The sequence below is a fragment of the Aquarana catesbeiana genome, linkage group LG11, assembly GCF_042186555.1.
Source record: "Aquarana catesbeiana isolate 2022-GZ linkage group LG11, ASM4218655v1, whole genome shotgun sequence".
NCBI lineage: Eukaryota > Metazoa > Chordata > Amphibia > Anura > Ranidae > Aquarana > Aquarana catesbeiana.
In genome coordinates, this window is record NC_133334.1 from 103,571,371 (window position 1) to 103,584,727 (window position 13,357).

Genomic DNA, 13,357 nt, shown 5'->3' on the forward strand with positions numbered 1-13,357 from the left:
TCTTCTACATATTTCAAAATGAATAAAATAAAAAAAAAAAAAAAAAAAAAAAAAAAAACACGCGATAGGAGTATATTGATTGGTTTGCGCAAAAGTTATCTCGTCTACAAACTATGGGATAGATTTAGGAACTTATTTATTTTATTGTTTTTACTAGTAATGACGGCAACCTGCGACATTGCAGCGGACAAATTTGACCCCAAATGACACTTTCTGGGGACCAGTGACATTACATTGAATGTTTTACAATGTAAAAAACACGGACATGGAAGGGGTTAACACTAGAGGGCAATCAAGGGGTTAAGGGTGTTCCCAGGGTATGTTTTAACTGTAAGGGGGGGGGGGGGGGGAGGTGGGCTCACTGGGACATGACAGATCACTGTTCCCGATCACTGGAAACAGAAGATCTGACATATTAGGCAGAACGGGGAATTCGCCTTGTTTACATAGGTAGTTCCCCATTCTGCCTCTGTACACAGCGATCACAGGTCACCGGCAGACATAGAGCCTGCTATCCTCCTTGCACAGACCGACATACAGGAGTTGGGATTTAAACAGACTTTAAAGTGGAAGTAAAGGGACGTCATCATGGCCCTGGCCATTCATACAGCCAGAGCCAGTGAACCCAAAAGAAAGACTGGGAGAAGATGGAAACAGTGGGGAGCCGTAACAGGGCTCCAAGTACAGTCATATGCTGCATACTAGCACATTGTTGACACTTATTAGTACATTATGATAAAGTGTTACTAAACCCACAACAGTAAAATCAATCTGTATATGCAGTAAAGCATGCTTGTTATGCTCACTGTGGAACCCAAGGGGTTATTTCTCTGCATTGTGTAAAAAAGTTGTTTGATCCTGCCTTCTCTGATCCTCCCGTTCTTCCAATCCCCAAACCATCCCCTGATAAGACAGAGCCTCTGGAGTCACTCTGCACATGCTCAGTTTGGTGTGTATTGCTAGTTTTTTTTCTTCGGAGGGTGCATGTGATTGTCACAGGTCTAATCAGCACAGTCCAGACAGAGGGTCAGGGGTCCTGCAGCCTCATAGGACAGTCAGTAGAATGAAAACGCCTTCTACAAGACAAGACTTCTACATACTGCTGACGAGAAAATGTATTTAGCAGTTTATATTTACTAAAATAATTGTATTTCCATGTTCTATGTACTGTGTACTGTGGGAGACCAGAAATAAAGAATGCAGGGTCCTGGGTTGAGTAACACTTTAAACCTGCATGGGGTCCGATTTTATTTTTTTATGACGGTTTACTATCGCTTTAATATCAGCTTTTTTCTCTTTCTTTTGGAAACCATGCAATCACATTTCCTGACCCTTCTTTCACTTTTTACTGAGTAAATACACACACACACACGTCATTCAAGAAAGGTAATTATAGTATTTACTAAACTATTCTAAGTATATGTAAAGCCAAAACTTTCCATTTAAGTTCTAGAAAGAGTAGCAAAAATTTAAAGAACCCTGTTGAATTGTTCTTTCTTGCAGTCTGTGTCCTGTCAGGAAGATTGATTGATATTGATGTAATACCTGTGTTACACAGCTCTTTGAAAAATAAAATAAAAAGAAGAAGATTTTATAACTATTTTGTGTATAGGTTGTGGATTCCCTAGTAGATTATAGTCCAGTGTATGGCAGAGATACACATATTTGATTATGGGGATGAGGACAGCCACAGTATTTTATAATCATGATTTGTAGATAAAGGGTCTTCACCTATCAGTAGAAATCGTTAAAATTTCCTGACCCATGGAAACTTTAGAAATTTACTTTTAGTTACCAGAACAGATTTCCTCAGATCTCCCCCATTTTTTTTTTTTTTACAAAATGTGTTGCCCCACTCCTCTATGCACATTGTTTGCCTAGGCAAATGACATGCATAGTGCTTACTGGGCCACCCGGGATATGCACATCATATAGCCTTTCATTCAGCAAGCAGGAGGTGGGCTGGCTTTACGGAGCGTCATCGCAAAGCCACACCAGCTGAACCCGGAATAGCTGGTGGGCCTCTCGATGACATCATAAGTAAGATGGCAGCGTGGGATCGAGAAGTGTCTGAGGACAGAATGATATCAGCAGAACAACGCTGGATCTAGTGGCTGGTTGAGTATCCAAATTGTGCAGACATCGCCTCCCGGTGAGTAGTATACTTAATAATAATAATAATAATAATAATAATAATAATAATAATAATAATAATAATAATATAGGGGAGCTGTGGCTGAAGGTCCACTTAAAGCGGTAGTAAAGCCTGCTTGTGATTTTTACCTACAAGTAAGCCTATAATAAAGCTTACCTATAGGTAAAATAAATATCTCCTAAAAACATGCACTGTTTAGGAGATATTGACCCTGGATGCAGCCAGTTACGTCACCGGCGCATGCGTTCGAAACGTCTGGCATACCTTGACGGACCTTCAGAGCTTTGTGCCGGAACCGAGGGCTCCCACGCCCATGGGCGGGAGTTAAAATATTGTGGCTTTGGCCAATCAATCACATAGCCGGAACGCACAAACTCGGAAGAAAGACCAGAGGGAAGAGGTCAGCCCTCGCAGCGGTGACAACCACAGCACTGGAGGCTTTATTCCAAGGCAAGAATTTCATAATGTGCTAGTATGTGATGCATACTAGCACATTATGCAATTGCCTTACAGGTGTTTTTTTTATTATCTTAAACAAAAGCAATTTGCTACCGCTTTAAGCTTTCCACATCATCAAATATTAAAAAATACTAATTTTGGTTACTGACATACTAGGTGCGTAGAGCATTGCACAGAAATGGACAAAATCATGACCAACATCTACTGAAGAGGGATATTCATAAGTTTGGCCAACTGAAAATAATTTTGATCAGAAAAAGGCACCATTGAAAGAAATCAGATATCCAATGGGATCTGGAAAGAATAAAGAATACACATACCCTTAAACTTTGAGCGAATGTTAGCCAGTTCCTTGTTTATCCTTTTTATTTCTGCTTCTTTGCTCTTGCCTGAGGAAACAGAAGAAGTAGAGAACATTTATAAAATATATGGTTCATATATGGCTTCAGTTAACTAAATACATAGTTCTAAAAGAATAAAACCTGATGAGTACTGATCCGAGTTACATCAATCTCCATTGTTTTTTTAACATCTGTCACCAGTTCGGTTTACATCAGTTTACGCCCGCCTATGTTCACAAAATCAGAAAAGAATGCAGATCTTTCCCATTTTTTTTGAGCAGACAAGACAAACTGACTTGGATGTAGGCGGTTACAAATGCTCATATACATCCACCCTTTCATAGACCCACATTGTGGTTCAGCCTGGATCCATCTGAAAAACTGAAGGTCTGTGGGAAAGGGCTCTAAAATTCATCTTAAAAAAAAAAAAAAAAAAAAAAAAAAAACAAACACACACACACAAAAATTTTTAGGGCAATAAAACATATACTGTTGATGACCTGTACTCAAAACAAAGCCAAGAAAAGGTTTATTTGGAAATGTAGTAGAACGGGTGTGACTACCTAAGGCTAAGTTCACATTGGCATTAAAAGCAGGCGTTTGACAGGCATTAAAAACGCCCCTCAAATGCCTATGCAAATGATACAATGGAAAGCACATAGTTCTGTTCACACTACCAAAACATGAAGCGTTAGCATCACTTCAAAACTGAAGCCTCATGTCGAGTCAAGAGGCATTTGAAGCCTTTCAATGCCAACCATTCAAGTCTATGGTCACGCTTTGCAAATGCTCTGGCAGGCTGTTGCGGTGCAGTTGAGGGGCCTTAAGATTTGCTTATTAACTGTAATGGAATAGGTGTTTGAGGAGCATTTTTAATTCGTCATTACTGCTTGTGAAAGTCAGTCTAATGCCTATACTAAAGCTCATTAAAGCAAGTCTAACGCCCATACTAATGCTATAGGAGCGTTTGTTAAGCGTTAGAAATTTAGTAAAGTGTGAAAAAGCCCTTAACCTCCCTGGCGGTATGATTATTTCGGATTTTAGGTGCTGAAAGCGGTACAATTATTTTGCATAGAAATTTGGCGTTTTATATTGTAGGTCTGTAATTCTTAACAATAACACACTTAAATCTGTCCAAACAAGAGTCTAGTACAGTGGTTCTCAACCTTCCTAGTGCCGTGACCCCTTGATAAAATTTCCCAAGTTGTGGGGACCCCTAACAGTAAAATTATTTTCGAAGTCTGGATTGTCAGCAACAAAGCCAAGACAAGTAATTTGCGCCCCTAACCCACGGACATTTAGCGCTCCCTGAGTCCTTTCCACTCGTACAGTATTAAAACCCCTTATGGTACATTGTGGATGCACCACTCTTTCTCTTTGTTCTCCTTTCTTTCCCTTTTATCTCTCTCTATCCTAATTTCTTGTCGCCCCCCCCCCCCCTCTAGCCGTCTTTCTTGTTCTTTCTCTTATTCTTTCTCTCCCTTTTTCTTTGTTCCTCCCCCTCTTTAAATCTCCCTTCCATGTATTCTCTATTTTTGTTCCTTCTCTTACTCTTTGGTGGTGGTGGTGGTGGGGGGGGGGTGAGTGGCAGTGCTGGTGGGGGGTGGGATGAGTGGCAGTGCTGGCGGGAAGTTGGGATGAGTGACAATGCTGGGGGGAGTTCTGATCAGCCAAATTAGGTGCTCTTGATCAAGGTCATCTGCTGATCTGAGAACTGTAGTGGGGACTTTTAATGGCAACTATAATCACAGGTAGTGTTACTCACTGTGTCTCCGACTTTGTGGTGTCTCGTAGCAGTGACACCTATGCCGAAATCAGGAGATAGGGTCTCCTTCAGCCCCTCCCACTTCACATTCCTCACCAGTCAGCTGACCTCTAGTCTCTGCCCCCCAGCCATGCCATGAACTGAATGGTCGGCTGCGAAGAGGCTGAGTGGGCAGCCGCAGGCTCCAGGGACAGCCCTGCTGGGCGGCCTCGAGAAGGCTGGGAGAGTGGTGCAGGCTTCAGGAACAGCCCAGGATTTGGTGACCCCTGGCAAATCATCATTTGACCCCCCAGGGGGTCCCGACCCCCAGGTTGAGAACCACTGGTCTAGTAGATATCCCGGGTATGATAAAGTTTGAAACACAAAAACATAAATTATAATATAATAAATAAAAATAAAATAATAAAAAATAAATTTCCCCACGATTCACTATCGCTCAATTCTGCAAGTGTTCTAATTTACTATCGCAGTTTTCTAGCTGGTCCAAAACCATTTTTGACGTAAAGGGACACTTTTTGGTTGCTATGGACAATCTCCAGTTTCCAGCCAGAAAGAACAGTATATATAATTTAAAACTGCATGCAGGGCATAGGACAAAGCAATGGGGACAAAAGGGATGTCAAATCAATTCATACAGTACTGTAATCTGTAAGATTACAGTACTGTATGTGTTATGATTTTTACAGTTTTTTTGAATTTGCCGCCAGGCTCCGCCCCCGTGCGTCGCGACGCTCGCAGGGAACGGAGCCTGGCACGGAGAGGCTTCGGGCAGAGGACGGAGCCCGCAGACACAGCGGGGGACATCGCAGGATCCCGGGGACAAGGTAAGCAACGCCGCACCAGGATCCTGCAATACGATCCCGAGTGTGGCTCGGGGTTACTGCTAATGGGACTGAATTTTAACCCCGAGCCACACTCTGGAAAACCGCCAGGGGGGTTAAAAAAAAAAAAAAATCACATCAACCAGTCTAGTGGGCGCAAGCCACTGCCTAATGTACAATCAAAATGAAATACAGATTGGGATTGAAGTGCAATAGTTGAAATTTTAATCCAAGGGTTACACACACACACTCTACAAGTGACCAGGGAATGAAAGACACAGACAAACTACTAAGTCTTCAATTGTGCTTTAAAGGAAGTTCTTTATTGGATGACTTTGCCTTATAATGTGCTGGAAAAGCCACCTCAAAAGAAACAAACAACAACCTCTTAGGGCTCGTTTGCACCAGCAGCATTGGACTGAGCTAGGGAGCAATGCCCATCACTGTCCTGATGAAACAAGGCAATCTTCCCTATGGCTGTTCAGGTTATAACGTGATGCAGTGGTCTGCACAAACAATAACAATCTCCTGTCCCTGTATCATGTCTGCAATCTTATTTAAACTTAAACACACTGCTAATAGTATTAGCAAAATTTTATTCAGTGCACCTCTAGCAGACATGATACAGGAGATGGTCAGACTGCAGACATGATACAAGAGGTCAATTCAGCCTCACCAGTGCCTGTCAGATGCAGCCTCACCAGTGCCCGGATCAGAGCGACGATCTCCCACTGTGTCACGGAGCTGGATTTGAATTCCCCGGCCCGGGCGGCCGCAGTAACAATGCTTTGCAGGGAAAGAAATGCATATCCCCGCTGTCAGAACAGCGCTCTGCATGGTTTACATGCAAAGCTCCATCCAGCCTCTCTTCTCAGCAGTCAGCGGGTGCCGGCCAATGGATGCCTGCCGGCACCCGCTGATCGACTTCTGCCATGACCAATCAAACCAGAAGCGATGCGCGCCCCCTACCTGGAAGTGCAGAATGACACACAAATTAGATAGATAGATATTTGCAAAAAAAAAAAATTCCCCCATTTTGGATAGAGCAAGGGAGGATTAATATACACACACACATATACATACACACATACACACACATACACACACACATATACACTTTAATCCTCCCTTGCTCTATCCAAAATGGGGAAAAAAAATAAATAAAAAAAAGTCTTGCCTATAGTTCTACTTTAATGTCCAAAAACACAGAAATGCAGGAGGGGTTTAATCTGCAAAACTATAAAAGTTTGAAGGCAATGGAAAAAACATGTTCTTGTCAGCATGGGCTTTGTCTTCAAGTGATAACTGGGCCACTTTAAAAGAAAGGCCTTAGTAGTTCAATGGTACTGAAAGGCTCCAGCAATAGCCTTTGGCATCTGCAGACGTGCCTGAAAATACCTTTAATGGCATTTTTTCACAATTTTGTCTTCTTCATATCTCACGAGAACAGCAGTGTTACAGAGAAACGTGTGGGAGGCAAGTGATGTCAGGACCCACATCTAACACTTGCACAAAGTGCCAAAACTTGCAGGAAGCAGTTGTCTAGGATTGGTGGTTCCCAGGCTGTGGAAGATTGCAGCTAAGGTATGTGAAAGCAGCACTAGGTGCCTGCATTGTAGTGTTTAAAGCGTTTTTTTTTTTTTTTTGGGTTAACAAAGAAATTCAAGATCTTGTTCCATTAAAGCATGTTCTACAGCACAGTGCTTGTGCCTTATCACCTGAAATACCTGGCTGATCCTGCCTAGCTATGCCCTCCCCTCCCCAAACAGATCACGATAATCATGGCTGCTGACATCGTGGTCTGTTTGCGTGATTCCGTAAGCCGCAGCCTGCCATCTGTGTGTCCTTCTCCCCCCTCCTCCTCCCTCTTCCCCTCTGCGTCTGTCTCTGCTCTACCAGTGCCCGCGCACCCCACTCCTGCTGATCTCATTTCACATATTACATGCTGCCATCCTCTCTGCACCACTATACTAATTGTGCCTGTGCAATGTAAAAAAAAAAAAAAAAAAAAAAGAAAGAAGGGATTGTACCTGTACGAGCTCCGCTCCCGCAGCTCAGCTGATTGTCGGCGGCTCGGAGTTCTGCATCTCCGCTCTCCTCCTCTCTCCCCCTCCTCCCCAGCTGACGTCAGCAGGAGGGCTCGGCCCTGCCCACTGCAGCTGTGAGTCGGAGAGACAAGGCAGGAGAAAAATCAGCTGAGCGCCGGTAATGGAGCTCATACAGGTACAATCCTGCTGGGTTTTTTTTTACAGAACACAGGCACAGGGACAATTAGTATAATGCTGCAGAGAGGATGGCAGCATGTAACAAAAGTGGGTTAACAACCACTTTAAGCTAATGTACTTTATGAATTTTTATTAAACCAATACAGAACAGAAGTGTATTAAAAGTACATGGCATTCTTTAAAGTTTAAGTCCACCCTAACACTAAAATCCCTAAATCTACAGGCATCCATGATCTAACACTAACCTAGCTAGCCCTGAAAAGAAGAAATCAGTTTACATACCTTTTCTGCGCCAATCCGACCCCACGCTGAGCGGTCAGCCACGGCTTCTCTGTGGAGGCGGGTGCAGAGGACACATCCAACAACGGAAGCCCCATAGTAACACTATGGGGGACATCACTCCCCATTCATTTCACAGCCATTATTGGCTGTGCCCTCTGCAGGGCTTCTGCCGTTGGAGACCAGATCGGATTCAAAAAAAAGGTATGTATAGCGATTTCTTCTTTACAGGGCTAGATAGGTTAGTGTTAGAATGTGGATGTCTGTGGATGCAGGGATTTTAGTTTTAAAAGTGGACATGCACTTTAAAAGAGAAGTATAGTTTTTTTTTTTTTTAACCCATTTACTTACCTAGGTGGATGCTGCATCTGTCCCCCGGCGTCTCTGCACTGAGAACCGAGCCACTGAACACCGCCGATGGCTCGGTTCTCTCAGCTCCCCGAGCGGAGAGCTGCTGATTGTCAGTCAGCAGCTCTCCTTTCTGCTCCTCCATGCTCATTCAAGCGCTGAGCTGTGGAGGGGCGGGGAGCGTCTGTCTCAGTCTCTCTGCGGCTTACCGAGAGGCTGAGACAGGCTCTCAGTCCAGACACCTGTCGGATCCAGACTTTGTCGCAATGACTCGGTGCCTGACTTCAGACCGCTCTCTGCTAAAAATGGGTCACAGGAGTGCAAGTAGAATTGCACTCCTGTGACCCATAGGAGAAGCTCAACCAAACGAGCTTAGGCTGGACTTCTCCTTTAATTGTATTCTACTAATTTTTTCTCCTGACTGGCCCTCAACAATGGAGTCTTTAACCACTTCAATACCAGGCACTCCCCCCCACCCCCCTTCCTGCCCAAGCCAATTTTCATCTTTGTCACTTTTTAAATGACAATTGCGCAGTCATGCTACAGTGTACCCAAACAACATTATTATCATCTTGTTTCCACAAATAGAGCTTTCTTTTGGTGGTATTTGATCACCTCTGCTTTTTATGGGTTTTTTTGCTAACAAAAAAAGACCGAAAAGTTTGAAAGAAAAAAAAAGTTTTTGTTTGTTATAAAATTTTGTAAATTAGTAAGTTTTCTCCTTCACTCATGGGCACTGAAAGGCGACACTGATGGGCAGGACTGGCAGGCATGCTGATGGGCAATGATTGGCATCCCTGGACCAGGGTGGCATACCTTGTGGCCATCCTCTGTGGGCATTAGCGGTGGGGCTGCGCTTAAAATCAGCGCAGACCCCCCCCCCCCGTCAGGAGAGCCGCCGATCAGCTCTCCTCTCCTCGCATCTGTCAGACGCTAGTGAGGAAAAGCCAATAAACGACTCTTCCCGTTTACACTGATCAGCCGTTATTGGACATGGCTGATCACGTGGTAGAGTCTCCGTCAGACTCTTTACCGAGATTGGTGTATCGGTGTGTCAGACCGTGCCGGCTTTTATCCTGAAAGCCGTCATATGACGTCCAGTCAGGATAATGGAACCACCGCCCGGCCGTCATTCTGCTATAGGCCGGGCGGGTAGTGGTTAAAGCATAACTAAACCCCAATACATTGCTGCTTACCAATCCTTAGATGTGGTGGCTGTATTCCTTTTCTTTAGGCTCCCCCCCCCCCCATTTTCTCACATGGTCAGCCAGTAACACACTTCCTGTCCTAAAAGAAGAGTATGGGATTTTTTTTTTTTTCACAATCATACATACCTAAGTGGGTGCAGCATCTGTCTCTTGCCGGCTCCAATACTGAGAATCAAGTGATCAAACCCTGCCGATCGCTCGGTTCTCAGGACTTCCTGAGCAGAGAGGACCCCCCCCCCCCCACGCTTACTGGAGTGCTGGGCTGTGGTGGGGACGGGAGCGGTCGGCTCAGGTCCAGGCACGTGGGCAGATCTGACCTTACGGTCTTGATCTTGCCTCAGCCTGGACTGGCTCTGTGACGTAAACCGACAGCCCACTGTCTGCTGAAAACGGGTCACAGGAGTGCAGAACGAACTGCATTCCTGTGATCCACAGGAGAAGTACAGCCAAATAAGCTTTGGTTATACTTCTGCTTTAAGCCTAGTACACAAGATCAATATTTTTTTCGTTCAATCGCAGCGGGTTCAAAAGGAAAAAAAAAAAAAAAAAAAAAAAACCCCGACAGCTCCAGTCGGAGTCACTGTACTAATGATCTGACGTTAATACAGCAATATCCCCTGCTGAGCTGTTGTGTTCTGACTGGGGACAACTGGGGGACGACTGGGGGACGACTGGGGGACGACTGGGGGACGACCGGGGGAGCGCCCCCCCCCCCCCGAACAGTCCGGTCAGAGCTCTCAGCCGTTGGCTGAGAGTGCTGATCGGGAGCCAGGCGGCCGCTGGTTTTTCAGTATGAACGGCCAGCCTGTCAGACCAGCTGCCACATATACGGGCCCGAATGTTGGATTTTTTTTTTAATCAGACGACGTGCCTGACATTCGGCCCGTGTGTGCTAGACTTTAGGGCGTCCCTACTCCACTGGAGGAATGGACATTTTTGGAAAAAAGCACTGTCAATCTGCGGTATGGGTAGTTTAGAATATACTAGAAGATTAAAGCCAGGTACATATGTACCGAAAGTCAGCCAGTTCAGCAGGAATTGGCTGACTTTCAGTCTGCATGCACTCTTCTCTGTTCGACAGAAGCCGGTCTTTAGAAAATCAGCATTCAATCAATGACTGCAAACACCGATCAGTGTATTCTAGCGGGGGGCCTGCTGTCAGAATACAATAGCTCAGCGGGAGAGATCCCGGCTTCACACATAGTTATATTGATGCAGGGATCAGTCAGTCAGTATTTCTTGTTCAACCAGCTAACTGAACAAAAAAAAAAAAAAAAAACAAAAAAAAAAAAAAAAAAAAAAAAAAAAAAAAAACACACAACACACCACACACCACCCTGTTAAAGTAGAACTAAAAACTCTTGTTAAAAAAAACAGAACAGGCAGCCTGTTGACATTGCATGTCTACTTTGCTGTAGATTCTGCAATAAATTAACCCTACCTGCCTGCTCACAGTTGTCCTTAACCACCTCGTGCCCGCGCTAAAGCCGAAAGACAGCTGCAGAGCGCCGCTCAATTGCTGGGAGGGCGTCCCTGGACATCCTCCTGTTTACATCCTCCCTGCGCACCACCGCAGGTGCGCATCGGGGGAAATCTGTGTTGGCCGTGTCCCTTGGACACAGCCAATCACAGACCGTGCGAAATGGCCAATCACAGCGGCCATTTAGCACTCGAAGTAAATATGTAAACATATGAGATCATCTCTCATTGCCGGAACTCCCTCCTCACACAGAGACCGCGTGTGAGGAGGGAGAGCTTCCTGCTGCAGCGTGAATGAAAAAACATCACACATTACAGCGCCATCTGTCCCCAGTGCCACCTGTCAGTGCCACGTATCAGTGCCATCTGTCCCCAGTGCCACGTATCAGTGCCATCTGTCCCCAGTGCCACGTATCAGTGCCATGTATCATTGTCCTGGTGCTCCAGGGCCTTCAAAGGTGTAATAGGTAATCAACAAGTTAGATGTGTAATTTATGCTCCTAGAACACCTGACGGTGCTCTCTGCTTGTTAGGGCCTCTCTATGTGGCCAGGCTGTGGAAAAGTCCCACACATGTGGTATCGTAATACTCAGGAGTAGCAGAATGTATTTTGGGGTGTCATTTGTGGTATATACATGCCATGTGAGAGAAATAACCTATTAAAATGACAATTTTGTGGAAAAAAATAATCTTAATTTTGCAAAGAATTGTGGGAAAAAATGACAACATCAAAAACCTCACCATGCTTCTTACTAAATACCTTGGATGTCTACTTTCAAAAAAAGGGGTCATTTGGGGGGTATTTGTACTTTCCTGGCTTGTTAGGGTCGCAAGAAATGAGATAGGCCACCAGTACATCAGGTGTGATCAATTTTTTATGATTTGCACCACAGCTTGTAGACTCTATAACTTTCACAAAGACCAAATAATATCCATGAATTTGGGTTATTTTTACCAAAGATATGTAGCAGTATAAATTGTGGCCAAAATTTATGAAGAAAAAATTAATAATTTGCAAAATTTTATCACAGAAACAAAGAAAAATGCGTTTTTTTTTTCAAAATTTTCGGTCTTTTTTCATTTATAGCGCAAAAAATAAAAAACCCAGGAGGTGAGCAAATACCACCAAAAGAAAGCTCTATTTGTATGAAAAAAATGACAAAAAATTCATTGGGTACAGTATTACATGACTAATTGTCATTCAAAGTATGAGAGCACCGAAAGCTGAAGATTGGTCTGGTCAAGAGGGGGGTTTAAGTGCCCAGTAGGCAAGTGGTTAAAATGTACAACGAGCTGCGCATGCTCAGTAGAGGTCGACCGATATATCGGCCGGCCGATATTTGGCTTTTTTTACTTAATCGACATCGGCTGATTGTGCTGATAAAAAAAGCCGATTCAGCGGGACTTGCAAATGACTTCTGTAATAAAAGTCAATGCAAGTTGTCTGAAGTTTTCTTCTCTCCTCCCTGGGCAGCCTGCCAAGTCTGATAAGAAGATACATTTGTATCTCTTTCAGGTTCTTTTATCAATAGACTGAACTCCGTGGAGAAGTTTTTAGTTTAACCATTTAAAGACTAAATCTTTTTCTGACACTTGTTGCTTACAAGTAAAAATCCTGTATTTTCTGCTATAAAATCACTAAGAACCCCCAAACATTATATATATATTTTTTGTAGCAGAGACCCTAGGGAATAAAATAGCGGTTGTTGCAATATTTTATGTCACACGGTATTTGCACAGCGGTCTTTCAAATGCAATTTTTTAAAAAAAAAATACACTAATGAAATTAAAAAAAAAAAAAAAAAGCAGTAAAGTTAGCCCATTTTTTTTCATCCAAAAGTTTTGATTACCTGTTTTTGTGTATTTAATATTTAAGATATAGTTATTTTTTTTTAATCTAAATTCTACATACAAGTGAACTGATTGGAGGTTTGTTTTGTTTAATAAATGTTTAAATATAAAAAAATTTCTGTATCACTTATTACTTAAGGCTGCTTTCACACTGGAGCAGGCATGCGTTGACGGTAAAACGCTGTTAATTTTAGCGGCGCTTTACCGTCATTTTAGCGGCCCTATTCGGCTGCTAGCAGGGCGCTTATAACCCAGCTAGCGGCCGAAGAAGGGGTTAAATGCGCCCCTGAAGCGCTGCTGCCTAAGCGCTTTGCAGGCGCTTCGGCAGCGGTGCGCATTCATTTCAATGGGCAGGAGTGGTGGAGGAGCGGTATACACCGCTCCAAAGATGCTGCTTGCAGGACTTTTTTTTAACATCCTGCCAGC

The 13,357-nt window shown here is 43.8% G+C and overlaps 1 protein-coding gene across 4 annotated transcripts in view; it reads right to left on the reverse strand.

Annotated features, from left to right (window-relative positions):
* LOC141112215 (AP-2 complex subunit alpha-2) overlaps window positions 1-13,357 on the reverse strand; it is a 199,269-nt gene that overhangs the window by 149,478 nt on the left and 36,434 nt on the right. For all 4 annotated transcript variants that reach the window (XM_073604817.1, XM_073604816.1, XM_073604818.1 and 1 more), the window contains exon 2: window positions 2,935-3,003. In XM_073604817.1, the coding sequence (XP_073460918.1) occupies window positions 2,935-3,003 (69 nt within the window). The remainder of the gene's footprint in view (window positions 1-2,934; window positions 3,004-13,357) is intronic.